At 41.1% G+C, this 21336-nt stretch overlaps 1 protein-coding gene across 1 annotated transcript; it reads right to left on the bottom strand.

The window, feature by feature from the left end:
- Nucleotides 1–1086: 1086 nt before the first annotated feature.
- gjc1 (gap junction protein gamma 1) lies at nucleotides 1087–2544 on the bottom strand (the record flags this gene model as incomplete). Its single annotated transcript, XM_079233661.1, has 1 exon — nucleotides 1087–2544. One exon carries the CDS (start codon nucleotides 2542–2544, stop codon nucleotides 1087–1089), a length of 1458 nt encoding a protein of 485 aa, XP_079089787.1.
- Between the last annotated feature and the right edge of the window lie 18792 nt (nucleotides 2545–21336).

Genomic DNA, 21336 nt, shown 5'->3' with positions numbered 1-21336 from the left:
TGCTGGATGCAGGAAGCATGTTCCTCTGGTATCTACTACCCGATAAAGGACGCCCCCTTCTCCTAAGAAGATACCACCAGGGGGCAGTCAACTACAAGGCAGATGAGACAGCAGTGGAGTGCTGAGCAACCTTGTTCAATAGCCATGAAGAGCCAGAGCAAGAAACTGAGAAGTTTAAGAGTAAGGTATAAAAACTGGATTGCTTATGCACCTTGTTAAAAAGAACACTTTTTTTCGCAGGAAATTTCAGATGTACACAGGATAAAATAGCCACCTTGCTGTACTCATTAGTTTCTGAGAAGCATCTGGTTAGCACAGTTATAAAAAAACAACAAAAACACAGGAAACTACAAACACACTGTCAAATGCCACAGCAACATAACACTGGAAACTCTACAGTGGAGAGAAAGCAGACACAGAACATGACTGACAGGACACAGCCTTCAGGAAGGTGATGTTCTCACTGCATTATAAAGTCATTGCTTTAGGCGCTGCCGCTGAATTATGTTTCATTTTGTTGCATGCACATTGTTATGGTGTTCCTTGATAACACCATTACAGTATGGAGTCTTAGCTTTTCATGGCATCCCTTTGCCTTTGAATTAGGATGTTACTTCATTTTGATGTCCGAAGAATTGGGATGCCAATGTATTAATGGAGATGGTGTCTTCGCAGAGGAGCGGCCGGAAAATGAGTTTAGCAAAATCTGGGATCAATCGGATTTGCTCATCATCATTCAGTAATTTTCCAAAGTTCAAATCCCTAAGAAAGGATGAATGCGGAGACAACAGAGGTCAATAATCTGCTGCAGGACTTGAGGAGAACGAGACATGTAAACGACAGACTGTAGCCTACAGTTTGTGTTGATGTGATGTTTCAAGTTAAACAGTGAAAGCCCGAACAAAACAAATTGCCAGCTGCATTATCACGTCTGTTTTAACACACCTTAGTACACAAACACATCTTCTCCAGCTTGCAGGATTCTTTAAGGCACAGTGGTGTTCAAATATCCGAGGAAGATTGCAACAGCTCGTCATCCAGTCTGTAACATATACATGCTTTCAATACATGTCCCTGTTTCTGGGGTTAAATCCATACAGAGGGCTTACCCTCTCCTGATTTGCTGCTGCTGCTGTTGCTGCTACTGCCTCCTCCGCTGCTGCCTCCTTTCCCGTGTTTGAATCTATGCTTGCGCTCTTTCTGAGGCTGAGGCTGTGGCTGAGGTTGGGCCTGGATGATGTTACTTTGGGGCTTGTCGTCCTGGTTGTCCCCGAGCTGCTCCTCTGCCCGATGCTGCTGACTGTAGGCTTGGATGGCCGCCTCCAGCTGCTCATGAGCTTGCTGGATCATATCCTTGTTCAAAGCTACACGGGCCTCCCCTCCAGTGGGAAAGTTATCCTCGTTGCTACCAAATTGCTGCTGCTCCTCTTGGGCAATGTTTGCCCGGTTCTGCTTGCATGCCATTTTAGCGTTGCTCAGGTCCGTGTACGGCATCTGCTCTGGCTTTACCACAATGTTGTAGCCGGGTGGAGCTGATGGGGTGTTCCATGAGAAGGGGTAACCGACGTAGTCTGCAGCCCCATCTCCACCCACCCCTCCCTCAGAGCCTGCCTCAGGCCCTGTCCCCCCTACTGATCCCTCCACACCTCCATTGGTGCCCAACAATCCCAACTGGTACTCATCCTCCTGGGGTGGGGAGCGCCGACGGCGAAGAATGTCACAAATGGTACCGATCCCCAGATGGAGCATCTCCCAAACGTTGAGCGTGAGGCAAAGGACAGTGACACCATACATGATGCGCAGGAAGATCGTCTTCTCTGTCGGCCGCGACACAAAGCAGTCAACACTGTGGGGACATGGGTTTCTCGAGCACACAAACACGGGCGTCACATGAAACCCATACAGCAAATACTGGCCTGCAAGGAAGCCCGCTTCTAGCAGTGAACGAATCACCAGTTGCAAAACATAGACCCGCATCAGCCCCTCGTCTCTTATACGTTTGCGGCCATCATGCCGGATTTTGGGTTTGGGTGCGGGTTGCAGTGGATCCCGTGGCCTTTTTGGGGGCTCGATTTCTGGCACCTCATAGATCATGGGATCATCCTCTTGGTCCTCCTCTGTCTCCTCAATGCCCCGGTGCTGCCGTGCTCCGAAGCAGATTTTCCTGGGCTTCCTGTGCGTGTAGCCTCCTCCTCCTGTTCTAACTGCAGCAGAGCCAGCTCCTCCTTTGGATTCATCTATTCGCGCAATCTTGTTGACAGCATAGCCCATGTACATAAGAGAAGGCATCGCCACTAAGATGATCTGGAAGACCCAAAAGCGAACGTGAGATAGAGGTGCAAAGGCGTCGTAGCAGACATTCTCGCAGCCCGGCTGGCCCGAGTTGCAGACAAACTTGCTCTGCTCGTCGTAGTAGATGGACTCTCCCCCAACAGCCGTGAGCACGATGCGGAAGACGATGAGCACGGTGAGCCACAGCTTCCCCACGAAGGTGGAGTGGTTGTGGATCTCCTCCAGCAGCCGCGTGAGGAAGCTCCAGCTCATGGTGTCGCTGGACAGTGGGGCAGACAGTGTCCCTCTCTCACCTGTTCACAGACTCTGCAGAAAGGAAAGGAGGAGGAAAGGGGAAGACAAGTGGGAGATAAAAGAAGATATAAGTTCACTAAATGCAAATTTCATAACTTGATCAAAGCAAGTAGTACAGCAATTTTTTTGAGACCTTTATTCCTGTGGAGATAGCAGTAGTTCATGCCAATTCAGTCGCACAATGGGAAAAGTGGTGACATAATAATTGCCTTAATTAAAATAAGTGTTCCTCTCTGAGCTCAGCCAATCAATATACTGTATGCTTAATTTGATATGTTGCTTTTGGTAGCACAAATACGCACACACTAAATGTGGAGGTTGCTGTAAAGTTCGGGCTTTTTAGGGAATTAGAAGACCAAACAGAGAGGAAAGAGGATATCGGTATTAAAAAATGCCATCAAGCAGCACTGAGAAGGAGGCGAAATAATCCAAATAGGGAATTTGCTTGCGCCAAATACACACTCACTTTATTTAACAGCCATCTCCTTTTGAAGAATAAATCCTCTTAGTGAGCCTTCTTCTGTGTGAGGTGCAGTTTTCAGGATTGTATTAAATTGACTGGTTTGTTCTGGTTGGGAGGTAAATAGCATTGTGCTGCGCTTGTGTGCATGTGTGGGTGTGTGAGCATCGGAGCACAGTTTAGAAAGAGGGACATGTTGCCTATGTAGGTTAGGTCTGGGCTCCAGGCAGTCGATCCAAACCAGGAGAATCAGCAGGTGGCCGGGCTCAACCCGTTGGATAGCAGACCCACATTAGCTCAGGCAGTGGAGCTGAACCCAAACACTGTCGTCCCTCAGGGCGGCTTTGGGGGGATAAGTATGACACCTCTGCTGAACTTTCCCCTTTATGAAGCTGCAATAGCGCATGGCTTATTGTCAGCTAGACTGAGAGGAAAATCCAACCATGAATGCTAGCTTAGTTTGGGGTTTAAAGGGCTTCCAGGGACGATATCCTTACCAAGCAGGTCCAGAGATTAGTCGGAGCAAGCTGCAGCTGCAGGGAGAGGGAAAATATAGCTGGAGGAAACGAGCAGGAGCCCCCAGCCTTCTGCTTTGTGTCTCCAGTAGGAGCCGAGAGGGCGGGAGTGTTTGTGGAAGGCTTGCGATGAAACATGTGTCATATTGATCACTCTGACCATATAAGGACATGCCTGGGACAAAGAAGGGAGATGTCAGGAATCCTTTGTGTGTACATGCACACTCCAGTGCGCTTATTACCCACATAGAGTAAGTGGCCATAACTGTGCACAATCAGACGAGGCGGTGGAGTCCTTGTGAGAGTGCTAACTGTGAGCGTCTGTGACCGACATGTATGAGTAAGCAGCAAATGGCCAGTGCGGAGGAAGAGGCTGCCACAAACACACACAGTCATAGTAGTGTCCTTCCATGGTTGTGCTCCGTCTGGCTTGTCCAGCATTACATCATTGCATTTCTTTACATAACTCTTATTGCGCTGTAAAGTTGTTCTTTAGATAATCATGAACAGATTCAGTCACAAACAATAAGGTTTAACTGCTTTGATTTAATATAATGGTTAATGTATACTGCTGCTTAATGTTTTAGGGAATGTTTTCATTATTAGTGCAGGTTTTTTTGGGGCAGGATGTGCACGCCCTCTACATTTCTTTCCTATCTTAAAATAGTTTTCCTGTGCGCTATGTCTATATGTTCTCCTGATGTTTACAGAGTGAAATGTTCAAATCCAGATTTTCATGTTTTTGTGGCTGCACATATGGCTCAAATCCAAATGTTTCATATCAATATATCAACATTATATTTATATGTATATAGACATATTTGGTTTTTTTTGTAAACATTTGGATCTATATTAGAATTTAGATGCATTGTGGGTATTTTATTTTTATATTTATTGAGTAAAACCTGCCAAATAGTTTTCAAAAGACACATATTTGGGTGTGATGCAACAGGAACTTTATTTAATACACGTTTGTAGCTAGAGACCCAGCCAAAAACAATCCTTGCACATTCATAAGAAACAGAGGAACTTCTGCTTGTCCCTTGATGGAGCCTTTACTTTGTAGAACTACCACGCTCCCTTCTGACCAGGAGAGACGCTCCAGCCCAGGACCACGGCTGGCTGGGCCGCAGCCTGATACTCCTGCTACCATAACCACATATAACCTGGCATTTGCTTTCTCATCCAATTCATGTCTGCGGGAGCTAGTGGGGCAGTTAGGGGTAAGAAGCTGACTCTGTGCATTAAGTTACTGTCGTGAGTCAGCCTCCCCAATAGCACCACACAGACACAGCAGGCAGACTTTCAGTCCGTTATTCTGATACAAACGAAGAACAGCAAATTGGTGGAAATCCTGTCACACTTGAAAACATCAAGAAGCACACCAGACTTTCTATGGCCAGAAACAGAAACAAGGAAAACCCCCTTCAGTGTAATCCCACTGTGGATTTATATAACAGGAGACCACTAAAAGGATCTTATTACCAGTCTCTCTAAACAGAACAGTACAAGGTCAAAGGTCAACAAGATCAGTTCATAAGGGGTGAACAAGCTCACATGCTGATTCAATCAGACAGTTACACATACAGTTAGCGTCACTGAAGGGATCCCCTCATTCACTGGCGTTAATCCCTCAGGACTCACAGAGACTCACATCCAGATGTATGACATATAGACTCCCAGACTAGCAGACACCCACAACAGCCTCGAACAGCACGGAGAGTGAAGCCACAATGTCCCTGTACACAAACAGAGCACGGGTATGACGAACATACATCACATTGAGGTGAGCTGAGGTTCTCCTCTTTCACAGTACTGACTCATCATGTGGACACAGTGCTCCAACTAGAGGGCCCAGGGCTTGGGAGGGACACCAGGGGAATGAATCCACCACGGGACAAACCTCGACCCGTGCAGGAGACTAGAGCATGTGAATGAATGTTGTAATTGTGTAACAGGGAGGTGCGTGCATCATTGAGGAGTCCTACTCTGCAACATGTAGAGGCATATCACAGGTGTGCAAGGTCCTGATTTCTGTTACAGTTACTGTCCTTTGACTTGACAAAAACTGATGTTAATTTTAACATTAACATGACATTTAATTCAGGTGCTCATTAAATGTGAAATGAAATGCAGGGTGGCTTTGTTAAAAAGGCTTGTGTGTAGTGAAGAATAATGATAAGAGTTAGTTATTAGCATTATAACAAAAGATAAGAATTCAAAAGATTATGTATTTATGTGGTATAATTATTCAAATTGTGTATATTGACATTCAATTAATTGTCCAATTTACATTATATTAAAATGTACATGTAAGGCCAACTGGACATAAATACAATTTTGGACATGTGTAATGTTGAGTGCAAATATGCAAGAATGCGATGCAAATGAATCACAGAGGACAATATGCTAAACAAGGCGGAGCATAGAGGTCAGAGGTCACCATCTGAGCCCTGAGTGAAAAATATGTGTTTTGTGTCCCTGTATGTTGGACTGTTAATAAACTGCACTTTTAATAAAGGGGAATTTAAGATCATAATAAATTATCTCTTTTTGGCTCTGTCCTCGCTCTTTGCCTCTTTTCTTTCTGCCTGGCTTTGATGTATGCAGATCCATGTATACACACACACACACACACACACACACACAGACTCACACAAACACAGTCATATTATAAAACACAGGCCACGAGCGGTTTAGATAATGAACCTACTGTAAATGCTAGGAAAAAAGCTCTAATGAGTATATGTAAGGATATTGTATTTATTTGCTTCAGGATGAACTTTAATCAAGTGAAGCATACTAACATGTACATGCATCTGAAACAGAGTAAATTGCAACACAAAACTATTATAGTTCATAATATCAATATTGTGTGTGTTTTATGTAACGTTATTAAAATAATTCCTAGTTATTTTTCATCTTATTTTGTCTGCTAATCTCACGCAGTACTCTTTCATAGACAGCCGCTATCCATCAGCACACATGTACTTTCCCCCTTGAATGTCAGTAACAGTGCAACATTTCCTTCTTCCCCATCATGCTAATTCTCACTTAAATCTCGGAGTGTTTTTAATGTGATTGTAAAAGATGAGAAAGCAGATCCAGGAAAAGAAACTGTCAGCGCTTCTTCAGCTACAACTGATTTATCTGTGATTCTGCCGATCTGCTGCCAGTAAAACATTCCTCATATTGACTTTACAATTTCATTTGATTATAAATGCCCCTAGTTTATGGACAGTCTGCATCATCACGATGTCAAAAAGCATCCCCTGACATGACCATTGAATGCGTTAATAAAAACCAAGTAACTACAGTCATTAACAGATTCTCATGTTCATATTATATATATATTTTTGTCAAATTTGAAACGTTTGAAAAATGATATATTTGTAACACTGTTTGTCACATGTTTTTTTTTGTAACAATTTCAGATGAGCAACATGTGCTGCGAAGGGATTTTGAGCTGTTCGCTACCTACACTTTCATTAAAAAAAAGGGAACAGAAATGATCAATGATGAATGGTCTGCTATGTCATACATGTCATACTTTGTATCTATTTACAATTCTCACAATGCAGTTAGTGTCTAAGGTCCACTTATTGCAATATCAAGTTTACTTTACGCTTCATGCTGCTACTAGTGCTTATGTCTATTTTCTAACTCTCTTGAGATAGCATGAATGTTCCAAAAGTGACACCCTTGAGTTATAAAAGCTATGAGTATTAAAACATTATCGCTAAGATAATTAAAACTAGAAAGCAACAATAACATTATAATGGTCACTCTTCAATGGTATAACCAGGATAAAAATATAATGTGTTTCTGTTAATTGTGCTAAATTGAGAGATGCTAAGCTCTCATGTGTTTTTTCTTCTCAAATAGGGGAATTAAGTCAAATTTCTTTCAAGAAAAAGTATACATTTATTTTGTATATATTTCGGGCTAAAAAATCTGAGTTGGTAAACCCAGATTGTTTGAGGTGTATTTTCACACTCCATGAGAAAACCTCAAACCTATTCTGTGAGGAACTCAAATGTTTTCATTCTATATTAACAGAAATCCTCAACAAAAATGTAATCAGCAAAGATCCAGACCAAATCCATTCCCAAACTGGTGGCGGCACAGTTTGAAGCTGCCAGCAACATCAACAATAACGCGCTGCTGTGTGTGCAGGGATTTATTGCTGGCTTTGAAAAGCTTAATCACATAAAAAAAGAAGCCCGTATATTTTGGAAAGTGTAGCTAATAATTAATTGGGATGAGATCAGAATTCGGGCACAATGATGGCTTTTGACGAAGAGCCACATTTAGTCATTAGTTTGAGTCTCTTTTTTACCATGACAAATAGAAATACATTTAAAATAATCAATAGATTCTGATAGCAAGGTAACCCAAAGACAACCACAAACACACGGATGATTTTAGTATCTATAATCTCACTAATTCCACAGAGCCAGTCACCAAAACACAAATGCTTCCTTTCATCAAAAACACAAGAAAAGCACAAGAGAGCGATGAGACAAATGTCTGGGACCTATGAGCGTGTTCTGTTCGGGCCGATGTTCCTTTTACTGTCCTTATGTGAGGGTCATTGCCACAGTGCCATCTCCCTCTGTTCCGCCAGCGGCATCCTCAGGCTTCACTGGTGCCCCTTCCAGCCTCCACCTTGTCCCACACAGAGAGCACACACCAAACTAATCTGCTCACTCAGTCGCTGGCCGGACATCTGTCCACGATAACCCCCTGGATCGCCATATGTGGGTTAAATCGTGGCACTGTGTTGTAACGCTAAGAGATCCCGTATAAAACTAACAAACTCATGTCACAAAAAGGTCACCAGCCTCCGCTTGTGATATCAGAATATGAGTGGAGATAACCGCTATAACAGCGGCGTGTGGAAGACCGACCGACAGCAAATGCTCCCCTTAAAAAGAACAAGGGGTTTCTTATATTGCGGTTCCCCTACTCCTACACTGAAGGCTGGATAAGCTGCTTTGTTAGGCACTCAGAGATATTCAAATCACCCCAAAAAATCCTGCACAGCTAAAAATGGACTTCTTATCAACTTTTCTGGTTCTCTGCTTTTTTTTCTTTCTTTCTGCGGAGAAACTTTGTTCAAAAAGGTTCTTGAAGTGATTAAAAACAGGCATGCCGGGAGTGTCTTTGCATTAAGTTGAGTTCACCCACACAAAAGGTTATCAGAGCTGTTAATCACATCCATTTCATTCACTAATCCCGACCAGATTGTGTGGCGTATGTATTCATGCAGACACACACACACACACACACACACACACACACACACACACACACACACACACACACACACACACACACACACACACACAACACAGACATGCAACTTACTTGCAGAGTGATCAATGGACATAAATAATACATTCCAAAGGTTTAGGTAGACAGTAAACCCCAAATCAGGCCTCTGGCTCATAAAACGTGTCGCGGAAGATGTAAAGGAATTCAAATCAGAAAACCTCACTAGTGAGGGATAAAAATAGAAACTGCTGAACATTGTGGTCAAAAGTGAGCCTCGGCCTGCGAGGATCTTGAGATGAGGAAGTCTTTCGTGAGATGGATGAATGAGCTCTTCTTTTACTTGCAGGAGGGAGGTTTGGAAGGAGCCTTTCTCTCTCAATTCAACATTACCTCATTAACAGTGTCCGAAGGGGAGAAACGCAACGGTAAACTGGTTCCATATGTTCCAGGATAAATCTCTGAGGCAGGTGCAGCCTCTCCGTGTGCATCTGTGTAGTTTCTTCGGCTTCATGCTGATAAAGTTCATGGATGGTCTTTTTTTTCTGATATTAAGTTCATCAAAAGGGTTCCAACAAGTTCAGGAAGTTATTGTGCCGTCACCAGACGGCTTCCTGAATGAGCTGATCAGTTACAAATGAAAGATTACTTCCTTTTTCTTCATTCAAAGTCACTTTCAAATGATTAAATACAACAACGAGAGCAGATACAGACAACAAACAAGCAGCAAGTACAAAGTGACGAAGCAGCATACTCACTCTACTCCTTCTCTTCCAGATACCAGGTACTGTGTCCTTTGTCTCTCAACCTGAGGCCCCTCATCTCTGTCCCCTCGTCTCACTTAGCCTCCTTTACATACCCATTAACCTAGGCGGACTTCAAACAGCCCTGACCCAAAATTGACAACGGCATCCAGACAACAAAAAACTCAAAACAAAACACACGTCTCCGTGGCCGTCCTCTCAGGAAGAGCCTCAGTGTGTGTGCTTAACCAAGTGTGAGCTCTTCCTGAAAGAGAGAGGGATGAGGGAGGCACAGCATCTTGCCTCTCTCCCCGTGGTACTCAAAATGGTCCTCACTTACCCCCTCATCCCCTTTCAAACTGGGTCATGGTTGGGGGTGGGGATGGGTTTGTGTTTGTATGTGTGGTGATGATGAAGATGAGGAGGAGGAGGTGGTGGGGTTGTAATACCCCTTGGAGGGGTGAAGAGAAAGGGAAGTCTGACTTTACAGACAGTGATCGAGTGTAAGAGGAAGTACATGGTTTTGGAGGTAAAAGATACTCAACTCATTGACGTTGTGAGACCGCTGGCCACTGAGCACAACAGGATTAGGCTTTTAGGAAAGGGAAAGGCAATTAGAGGCCTGGGCTTCATGTTTCAGTCACACTATTATACTGCATTTTATGTAGTTTATATGCATCATTTTCAGTCCAGTAGATCCTAATTAAATAACTTGAAGATTCCATTTTCTCGACATAGAAAAAACATTGAGGTTTTTGTAAAAAAAGGAAAATATATATATATATATATATATATATATATATATATATGATATATTATAGCATTGAAAACAATGCTATAATATGTCAAAGTTGATATATAAATATTAAACTAAACACGCTAGGAAATGTTTATATAACAAAGTTTTAGTTGAAACAAACTCCCAATAAGAACTGAGAAGATTTTCAGCCCAAACAGAAAGATGGAGCTGTTACTACAGCCACTAATGTAAATAAAGAATGACGCTTTGCAACCAGCCACTCTCCCAAAGGTATTTTAATGAACATAAACAACGAATATGGCTATTGTTCGTACTCACAGCTGTTGAACTGACAGTTTGTGGAAGACTTAGGTGACCCATGTAGAATGCACAGGGAGGGTATGTGCATACTTTTTTTGTTGTTGTCAGATTATGATTTATTGATTGCTGTCGAGTGTAATGAGAATTTTACCTAACGTCACAAAAATGTTTAGATTACCAAATCTGCCTTTAATTTTCAGTATCTGCCGCATAAATCCACGAGTTTCATACCAAGTGCAATGTGTCAAAGCATAACAAATAATTGATGCCCAACATGCTGTTTGTTATGAATGCCAGTTGATGCTCGGGTACTAGGAAGGCCTGTGAGCTGCCAACGATAAAACAAACTAACAACTAGTTCACACAGAAAGTCATAAAAGGACACTTTGAACTCTTTGAGATATAAGTTAGGAAACCTCCAAATAATCAGCTGACCCTGGCCCTTCTAAGTGTTTGATGTCCACCACCCACACTGCAGTTTCTGCTTGCAGATATATGGGCACTTGGCCGTAATCCTCCCCATCAATTTCAGCTGCATGCCCTCCTCTCCATCACTCGGCTCCCTCCCTTAAAGCCCTTCTCACAGAGTCATAATCATGCAGCGCTACGAACAATAAAAGTTGTTCGTTTGATATTGTCCAAATCCACTCATCAGCGGTGGTTGCTCAAATTAGTACTGCACGCTATCTCAGCCTCTTTTCTTATCTCGCTTCTCTGAGCGGACCAACTGCTATCGCCATCATGTGCTGAGGAATCAGAGGGTATAAATCCTCTTTAAATTCACATCATGTCGCTCGAAGTCCACAGCTTTCGTTAAGTATCTTTTTCTTTAATGGACAGCTATTGCAATTTTTCCATTTTGTTTTGATGTATGTGAAATTCAATAAGTGGTGAAATGTATTTTCTTCATCTTGGTAATAACCTTGAATAATTTGACATCCACATCTCCTTTAGATGTGAGCATTTCATGGGGCATTTCTTCAGTCAGACAGATTTATATAGAAAACTAGATGTGATGATGATTTTGCTGCACATGTGGATATGACATGCGTACTAAAGAAGAATAACATACTAAAGGCCTTTTCCTATCTGGCTATGAGTGCTTTGACAACAAAATAAAAAAGTCACCAGCTCAGTTCTGGCCTGCATGGGTACCCCCTGTGTTCAGGCTCTACCTTGTGAATAATAATCACTAAATCGCTACGTATGCCTTTTTTCTTCTTTTTTTTAATCTGTGTGTGTGTGTTTGTAAATGCCACAGTCCAGGTCGTCTTTGCAGACTCAGCCAGCACAAGAGGGGAGATTATTTATTACTTTCATTTTTTGCTGACATAAAGTGGAACAACTCTCTGTTTCTTTCACTACCTTATCCCTTCATAAGCGGGTAGAGCTCAGCGGTAGAGCATTTCACTGCAGATCAAGAGTTCCTCAGCCCCCTTTATTAGAAAAAGATGAAAATGACAATATATAGCACTTGGGCACTTTGACCAGATGTTTATGGTACCACCTGTGACCCTAATTCAATCGACAGATTAATGCAAAGTAGCTGTTTAATATGTAGTATATTCTCATTGAAACAAAAGTTTCACATTAAGTATACTTTAGACAGATATCAAAACTAAATGCACTGAATTATTTAGTGTGCGGTTGATGTATACTGTCCTTCAACAATACAATTTCCAGAAAGATTTAGATTTGAAAAAGTATTGAATCTTAAAAAAAGACACTTCGGTTTTTGAGTTTGCAAAGTTTAACTTGCAAAGTTGTTGCATAATACTACAGTATATTACTTAGTATGTAGCGGTTAAGTATGTGAATTTCTCTGATATATTAACAGCTAAAATATTCTGACAGTTAGCACTTATAGCACATACTGTATGAAACTAGACATATGGGCTTGGGTTTCCACAACAGTGTTAATATTAAATGATACAGCTGAGCATTGCTAATAGTTATGGTTAGCTGTTTCAACTATAAACATTAATGCTGTAGCTCCTCCCGCTGTCATAGTAGTTTGCAGGAACTCTTAAAAGACATTTCAGAGCAGTGCCAACTCATACTCATCATCTCTTTTGTCTTCAGCACTAGAAGGACTGTTAATATTAGATGTCTCTAAGCTGTGGCTGGTGTACACTTGAGAGGATCTACTGTTTGATTCCACCAATTTATAGCTAGGTAACGGGTCCGCATTATTACTGGCTGCGTCACAGAGACAATATATATTAGACCAGAGTTAACGATGCGTTTCAAATCAGTTGACTCTGGCTGACACTGTAATAAAGACTCTGTATCTTTCATCATGCATTTCTAAGCGAATCTCATTGAAACATTCCCAACCAGTAGAGATGAGTTTGTGTAGCCTTGTGGCCACTGAAAAGTTCCCAGATTACAGGTATAAAGAGTTTTTTTTTTAAAGGTGATATTTAGGCTCTTTCTGATTTGTGTCAATGGCTTATAATATTTAGTGCCCTATGTGCATAAGTCTGGGCTTCTACTCCTCATGTATACACTTCAACTACATGAAACAGTATTCAAATCATTGCATGCATGCGTGTGCCATTTGATTACACACAGAATACATACATACATACATACATACATACATACATACATACATACATACATACATACATACATACATACATAGTGATATGTGCAAAGTGACAGCATGAGGATCATGTCAGATTATGTTGCAAAGAAACCTTTCATTTCTCGTACCACTCCAAGGGTTTTTCTGCTTGACGTTTGAACCAACGTATCAACACTCCTACTATGCTGTGCCTGATATATTTGATATTCTGAGTGCAAATAAACAGCTTTTATGATGATGTATGTAGCAGCATGTCATTAAACAGACTGCTCATTGATGGATTGAGGAGATTGTTGTTTCTTAACTCCCATAATCCTTTAGCCCGTCTGCATAAGCCAAACTAATTTGGCTCATTTGACAGTGTATCGTCCATGTAAACATCAAAGCACTTTTAAGAAGGTTTGAGTGACAGATTTGTCAGACATCTTGTCCTTTTTTTTCTTCACATCCCAGTTTCACTCAAGCCATAACAGCAATTTCTCTTTTCCCCACTTGCAGACTGACGGGTTGCTATTAATGTGCATTAAGCCTGACACAGCAGTGTCATCATGAAATGGGGATTTCATGGGAAAGTTTCACTTCCTTGGAAGAAGAGCATATTTATAGACGACAACGCAGTCCTCATCAACATGTGAAGTTTACCACCAGAAATTTGAATTTGAATGACAACGTCCTAATGGTAAACTTTCCGAGGACTGATTTAACTCCAACTAATAAAACAACCACAATTTTAAAACACTTCCTCCCCTGCGATCAAGTTCATGTAAACCACTCAGTGTTGTGTCACACGGCAACGTCCCGTTTCAAGTGTACTGATCCACCGTTGTCACTGAATGAACCGGTAGCTTTAGTGCAGCTCTCCTCCATTTTACTGGGACTGAGAGCGCTGTTCTCAGCTCAGCCGTGACGTCTATGAATAGACCACCAAAGCCTGGCCTCTGCCTCATAAACATGTTGATAATAATGAGCTGTTGAGCTAATGACCTCATGTACAGTGCTTGTATAGGCTAGTTTCATGCTGAACTGGATGTAACAGTTGGACTGAAAGCAATGAATTGAACATAGTCAGAATCAGTGCTGAGCGTTGCCGTATAAATGTTGATGTATTCGCCGATGAAAGAGTCAAAACTTAATTTAATGGGAAATCTTCACTGTGAGCCACATCTCCTTCTAGTTTAGTCAGACGGTGGCCCTGCCGGCATAGAGAGTCACAAGCTGTTCCTTTAGTTTAAAATATGTGTTTGGTGTAAATAATAAAATGGCAACAGAGATAAAAGTACATGAACAACACGTTAGCTGGAGCCTCCTGATTTCTTTGTTGAACTATGCAGATGTGGATTTAGTTCAGGATAAACTGTGGGAAGATACTATATGTGTGTTGTTTATGAAGCCAAAGAAAGACACATAGCATGTGGGCCCACTGCCCAGCATGGAGAGAACCACCAGGGAGCAAGAGACTGTCTTGGTGTTTGGGTCGGCTGAGCAGCTTCCAGTATAATTCATGTTTGGACACCTTTTAGCCTAATTGCATCCCACTGGTATAAGTCGCTGGCCAAACATTGGACAGCAGATCAGGAGGTCTCCTGTTAAACTTTGGCTGCCTCTCTTGTTTACACAGTGATAGTGTGGATTTTTATATGTCAGTGATTCCAAAACCAAAGTGTGAGCATACTCAGTGAGAAAGCACTGTAGGTCAATAAGTTATTTCACTGGCCGATAAAAAACAAGTGGTTTTGTTTGAAGTTGAAGGATTGAGGCCAAGAGCTGTGAGGCATGAATAGCACGTTGACAATCAGATGGTATAGCTCACTGGTAGAACATTTCATGATGGATCAAAAGGTCTTTGGATCAAGACTCTTGATCTCCCACTACAGACGCTCCCTGTCCTTCTTATATAACAAAAAGGGTGTATAGCAAAGAGGGTTGGAGTGGAGAGGGTTAAATATATGCTATCTTTAGTTAAAATAAGCAGTAAATAAATTAACAACATCCACTATAGGTAACATATCACAAATAGTGTCCTACTAACAGTTAGGTTACACCCACACAGACATGTAAACACGTAAATAAATACTTCAGAGAGAATTACAAATGTTGATATTGTTGTAGGTAGAGATACTAAAGACAAAACAAAATGCTTGCTAAGAGTCTGAATGAGGAGGAATAATTCAACGCACCACAGTTCAATGCTGTGATCCCATATATAACCTCTAGATGTCAACATTGTGTGGAAGCACTGTAATACATTGTTATTGTGGTCAAACACGTTTCACAAGCAGAATACATGAGCCACAATAAATACATCAGACTACTTAACAGGGTCATCCGTAGGGCAACATTAATGTGAAACGCTTTAACTTTATCGATCATCTTCTGTTAAATTGCAGGAATATCTGCACAGACTGTTTGTTGCCTTAGTGCACAATTACTTCATTGAATCAATATAGATGCGAGGTGCTTACGGCACGGTAAAACAGCATGTATCCGATAATTTTATTTAGTACCGTGTAATCACTGCGGCTGATTAGCGCTGCAGCCAGAGGGAGGGATTTATTAGTTTAATTACCTGAAGTTAAATGTGTATTGTGTCTAGCTGGAACGAAAACCTGGAGACTTTTAGAACGCACTCGTACGTAGTTTCACAACTGTGGCTGCGATGTTACTATATGGAGGACGAAAAAGGCTCAAATATAATTCAATAAATAAATGCATAAATAAATGTATAAATAAATTCAAGAATAAATAAACACATGTTGAAATCAATGCTGAAATCAATAAATAAAATAATCAATAAATGCTTAAATAATATGGAATCAGATAAATAAATTCATGGATGCATAAATAAAAGTTGATAATCAAACAGCCTTGTGTCTATATGCTAATTAGGTGGAAGGTCTTTACCTTCTAAAGCAGGATTGGTTACAAAAGTATGATTGATTCAGGTCTATTGCTTCTGCCTTGCTAATGATGCAGATTTGTGTACAGTAACATTGAAGTGGGCTAGCTCGCTCAGCTAACTGTTAGCAGAAGTTGAAGAGACAGAGGAAGCGACCCTTGAACAGACCGGCTATAATCAAACTGATGCACAGCACGAATGAAATGAGATTAGGACTGCTTACCTCAATACCATATGGAAACACACACACACACATATATATATATGGACACTCTGCTATGAACACATAGACAACAATATGAACAGACACACAAATGCATATGTAGATGTTGCATACTATGTAGGGAGATGGATGGATGGATCTAAAGATAGCATTCCTTAAACACTATAAATAGTGTTCTCCTGCTGAGAATACTCACCAGAGGAAAACAACACACTATTTTGTCTTATCGCTTTACTTTTTTGCTTTTGGTAATAAGTCAATTTTTGTTCATGTTATTTTGATCAAGCTCACATCTTTAGTAAGAGATCTGATGTAGATATTTTCTAAAATGCACTATACTCTTCAGTTTACATTTTATAATGGTCTTGATTACTTGGAAAGACAATGAGTTCACTAAGTTCATGTATTTCCATTTCATGTATATCAGCGTTTGAATATTTTATGTAACCCTTGCAGATAAGTCCTTGGGAATTTTTCACCCTTGTTCATTTCTGTTCCGTAATTAGCATGGAACACATTAATTAACACGGGGTGCATGAAGGCTACAGCATCTACATGAACAGTGCCATTATCAAACACAAAGATTCATATATGGTTGACCCACAAATACATATATGGTTGAGAGGAAAAGTTATCCCTCTTTGACTCAGTAACTAAATTCAGGATTAAAATAACATAGATAAGCTATAGCTCAGTTCAACTTTGGGTGCCCCCTCTCTTTAATTCTGATGTGAACATAGTAGCAAGCCATCAAAGCTCGCAGCTTTAAACTTCACCAGAGCTGCACCATGTTTTCTTTAGATCCACAACATGTTAGTCTCATCTCTGCTTACCATTTTCCATATAACTACGTCTCTTATGTTTAATTTGTTGCCCACTGACTCTGTAAAATAGGATTAAAGGAGCCCTGTATCCCACCCCGGTACAATAGACAATAGTATCTTATATTGTTACTGTCACGCTCATGCGGTTATAGATTAGTGATGGAACACTCTGGGTATGTCTTCTGTTGATAGGACACATTATGTACAGTCATAGCTGTGACTCAATTTATGTAATATTACCATTAATTGTATTTTTCCACTCTAAAATGTAAAACTTTAAACTGGTGTCAGTCTGTGCATAAGTAAAGACATTGAGCATGTTTTATTTTAGAATCATAACTCTGGAGACCATGAACCTTTTTGTTGTTGTTGTTCAACTTTGAATAAAACATTTATAGACTTTAAATGAAGAAAAAAAACAGCAAGTCAGAATAAAATCACTCTATATTTAAATCGACTGTATTATAGTTTAATTACATACATTTTCAGTTGTATTTGCATGTATAAAAAAGTGATCCAATAGTTGTTTTCAATCTTGTACCATTTGATGGATCATCACTTTGAAATGCCGTTGCACGGTATGCATGCACTATATCTGTGGTGCAATAGCTCAGTGCTCAGCAGATGCATAGATGAAAATCCTGCAATCTAGTGATAATAGATATTTTTTAATTTGGGTAGTCAAAAACAAGTATCATTACATTATATTCAATATAATTTACAACGAGAGCATAACATAGCAACTTTAAGAAGCTATTAAATGTAGCATTATTATAGATGTGGTGGGGTATAATATCTCAGCAGCAGAGCATTAGACTGAAGATCAAGAGGTTAACTGGATGCCCCTCATTGACAAGGATTAGCATTTTCTGCTTTGCACAGACAGTATTTATCAAACATATTTTAATAAATTGTCTCAGCATTAGTTTGTGAATTTCATTTATTTTCCTGAGCTTTTCTTTTAAACCCTTTACAATTAATTGCAATACAGAACAGATGACTACCTATGTTCTTTGACATGTCCCCATCACTAAGCCACATTTTATTTTGTACTTTGCCATAAAAAGTCTTTAACTTATCAGCCTTTAAGATTCTCATCTCTAATTAGCGGCGAGGAGACAAGTTAACCTGAGTTGAACGGATGGTTGTGCATCTCGGTGAACATGTGTTCGTTATCATTCACAATATTGCATGCCAAGAGACACATGCACACACTAGGAGGCCACAGTCTCCTCAGGCTCAAGCTCACCTGCACGCTCAGAGACTCATTAGAGAAGGAAGGTGGTAGAGTAGCAGGGAGGAAGGAGCTGAGGGAGGGCAGAAAGAGGAAGAGCCGCAGGATCTGTGTGTGAATGAAGGCAGTGTGTGTGTTGACTTAGTAGACCTACAATATATGATGAATTCGAGATAAAAGTTAAAGGATTTTGGTGTTTCTGAGGAAAAAAGACTGCTCTTGTGTTTGTGCGTTTGTGTGTGTGTGTGTGTGTGTGTGTGTGTGTGTGTGTGTGTGTGTGTGTGTGTGTGTGTGTGTGCATGTGTGCGTGCATGTGCATGGGTGTGAGTCAAGCTGAGAGTGATTCAGAATTAGATTTTTCTTGTTGTGTCTTCAGGCAGGGATGGAGTGTATTCAACGTGTGGAGGTGTCTACATGTGTAGGTGCATGTGCAGAGCACCTTTGCCTTTAGTGACAGGTTTAGAGGGCAGAGGGTGTGTGTGTGTGTGTGTGTGTGTGTGTGTGTGTGTGTGTGTTTGTGTTCTTGTTCAAACCTCTGAATGTTTACGCTCACAAGCTACTGTACGTGTGTGTTATTATTTTTATTAATATCATTCACATTTTCCAGGGCAGTGGTCAGTCTTTCATTACACTAATTACGTTCACTTCTCTGACAGGTCTGTTCCTGAGGCGGCTACTGCTGTTAAATATCACACACCTGGGTGCACAGCGTGTGCCGCTCCCTCTCTTTCAGTGTCTTCTAAGACCCTATTACCACGCTAATAATGTGTGCAACAAATAACACAGCACTTCCACCTTGATGAGTCTTCGTCAGAGAGGCCATACGACACACGTGGGATTAGGCAGGACTATCTTTAATACCGCAGGAGCTGAAAAGCCGGGCAGAGGGAAGATGGATGAAGGAGAGGAAGGTTTTTTTAAATAACATCTCAAATATGTATGAATACCACTGCTGGTTTCAAAATGCATCTTCTGTATCTGTTTGTGCTGTGAAATGTGGAATGGGAATTGGTGAGTATAAATTGGATGTAGTTAATGTATGTGTGCATTTTTTACAAAACAATCTGATGAAAGCAAGAAAGCTGGTTTGTATCTTATAATACTGCTGATACATATACGTGTATGAAATATGATATCACATGATTCACCAGTGGTAGAAGACATACTGAGATCTACTACTTTACTCACCTAAAGTAGTGATACAGAATGTCAAAACTCTAGCAAGCTAAATATTAATAAACATCCATCAAGTGAATGTAGTGAAATAAGAAGTACAATAGTTCACTCTGAAACGCAGAGCACTGCACACATGAAACCATGACACACATGTTCCCTGATAACAATCCTTTTCATTAGTTAAACACAACCCAGTCAATGCAAATGTATCAAGGTTGTGTGAGTTATGAAATGCTAATCTGCTAATTGTAATTCTGAAAGTGGAAATGAGTGAACATTCATCTTGAAATGCAAAATCGTTTTGGCAGTATGTAAAAGATTGCAATTATTATAATTATAATTATTTTGCACAGATCTTAAATGAAGTTGAACTGTAGGAATGATACATTCACTGTCCTCGCTTATGTGTTTGTAAAGGACTTTGGTAACCCACTTATGCAGCTGGATTTGCATTGAGTGAATTGAAGCGAAAGATTTAAATGGCATCAGTCTTGCTATTAAAGCAAAGCAAAACATCAGACAAACAGGGAGGAGCAGCTCTCTCTCTCTCTCTCTCTCTCTTTGTATATATATATATATATATATATATATATATATATATATATATATATATGTGTGTGTGTGTGTGTGTGTGTGTGTGTGTGTGTGTGTGTGTAGGGTAGCAGGGGAAGTGCTGTCCCTTGCCTATGTTCAGTGTGTGCAGCAGCTGCAGCTTTCAGCCTCAGTCTACACTGTAGGGGCCATTCTGTTGTCTGAAAGACTGATAGATACAAAGAGCAGAATGGTGATGAGAGATGACTCTGAGGAGAGCGCTGATGGTGCATTTCAAACACACTCATTCCACCGTCTATGTGTTGCGAATCAAAATTTGTATGAAGTGAAAACTAAAAACCACGGTTTCGGGTCAAGGATTCCAGAGCAGGCTCAAAAAATAAGGGTCGCACCATTAGGAGCTTTTTTTGGGATGAGGCGAACACGAGGGTAACGCGGCCAGCAAAGCGTGTGTCGATTTCACAACTGGCCAGAGGGCAGGAAAATCTTGACTGAATTTGGAGAGAATAGTCCCCTCCCTCCTTCCTTAATACGAGGTCTTATCCTTTGTTGTCCTCTGTGCGTGACACAGGGAAGAGAAGAAGAAAAAAGACCATGGATACAGATGCTGACCTCCGCCTGATGCACACATATGTTACAGAGGAAACCCCTGCAAGCGAAGCAATCAATTCTCACACTATAGAAACAAACAGGCATGCATATACACCTAAACACACAAAGGGAGCTAAACACGCATTGGCGCCCACGGTCTAATGAGACAGAATTGACGAGAGTGCATGAATGGAGAGCTCTGTTTCCGCCCATGGTACCAAGTGCTGTGCAGAGACAAAGCTCTCATGCAGCACCCCCATCCATAGTCTGTCACAGAGGGTAGAAAATGGAGTAGCTCGCAAGCCACAGTATAGATATATTACAATATTAGAAAGCGGGGGGGACTCGGCACACTACTATCCTTCCTCACCATCCCCCACCTTCCTCCCTGTGGGCCCTTGCTACCCACCCCCACAAATCCCAGCACACCCTCACCCTTCTGCTAACCTCCCTCATTCTGCTCTCACTATACTGTTCTCTGTCCCCATCCCCCTCTCCAAAACCTTCACTTCCTCATCATCATCCACGAAGGACCAAAAGGACAGACACTGTTTACACATCACTTACACCGCATACCACTGGATGAGAATAATGGTTCATTCCAAGCTAGCG

Source organism: Taurulus bubalis, assembly GCF_910589615.1.
Source record: "Taurulus bubalis genome assembly, chromosome: 17".
NCBI lineage: Eukaryota > Metazoa > Chordata > Actinopteri > Perciformes > Cottidae > Taurulus > Taurulus bubalis.
This window is presented reverse-complemented; position numbering and strand designations above follow the sequence as displayed.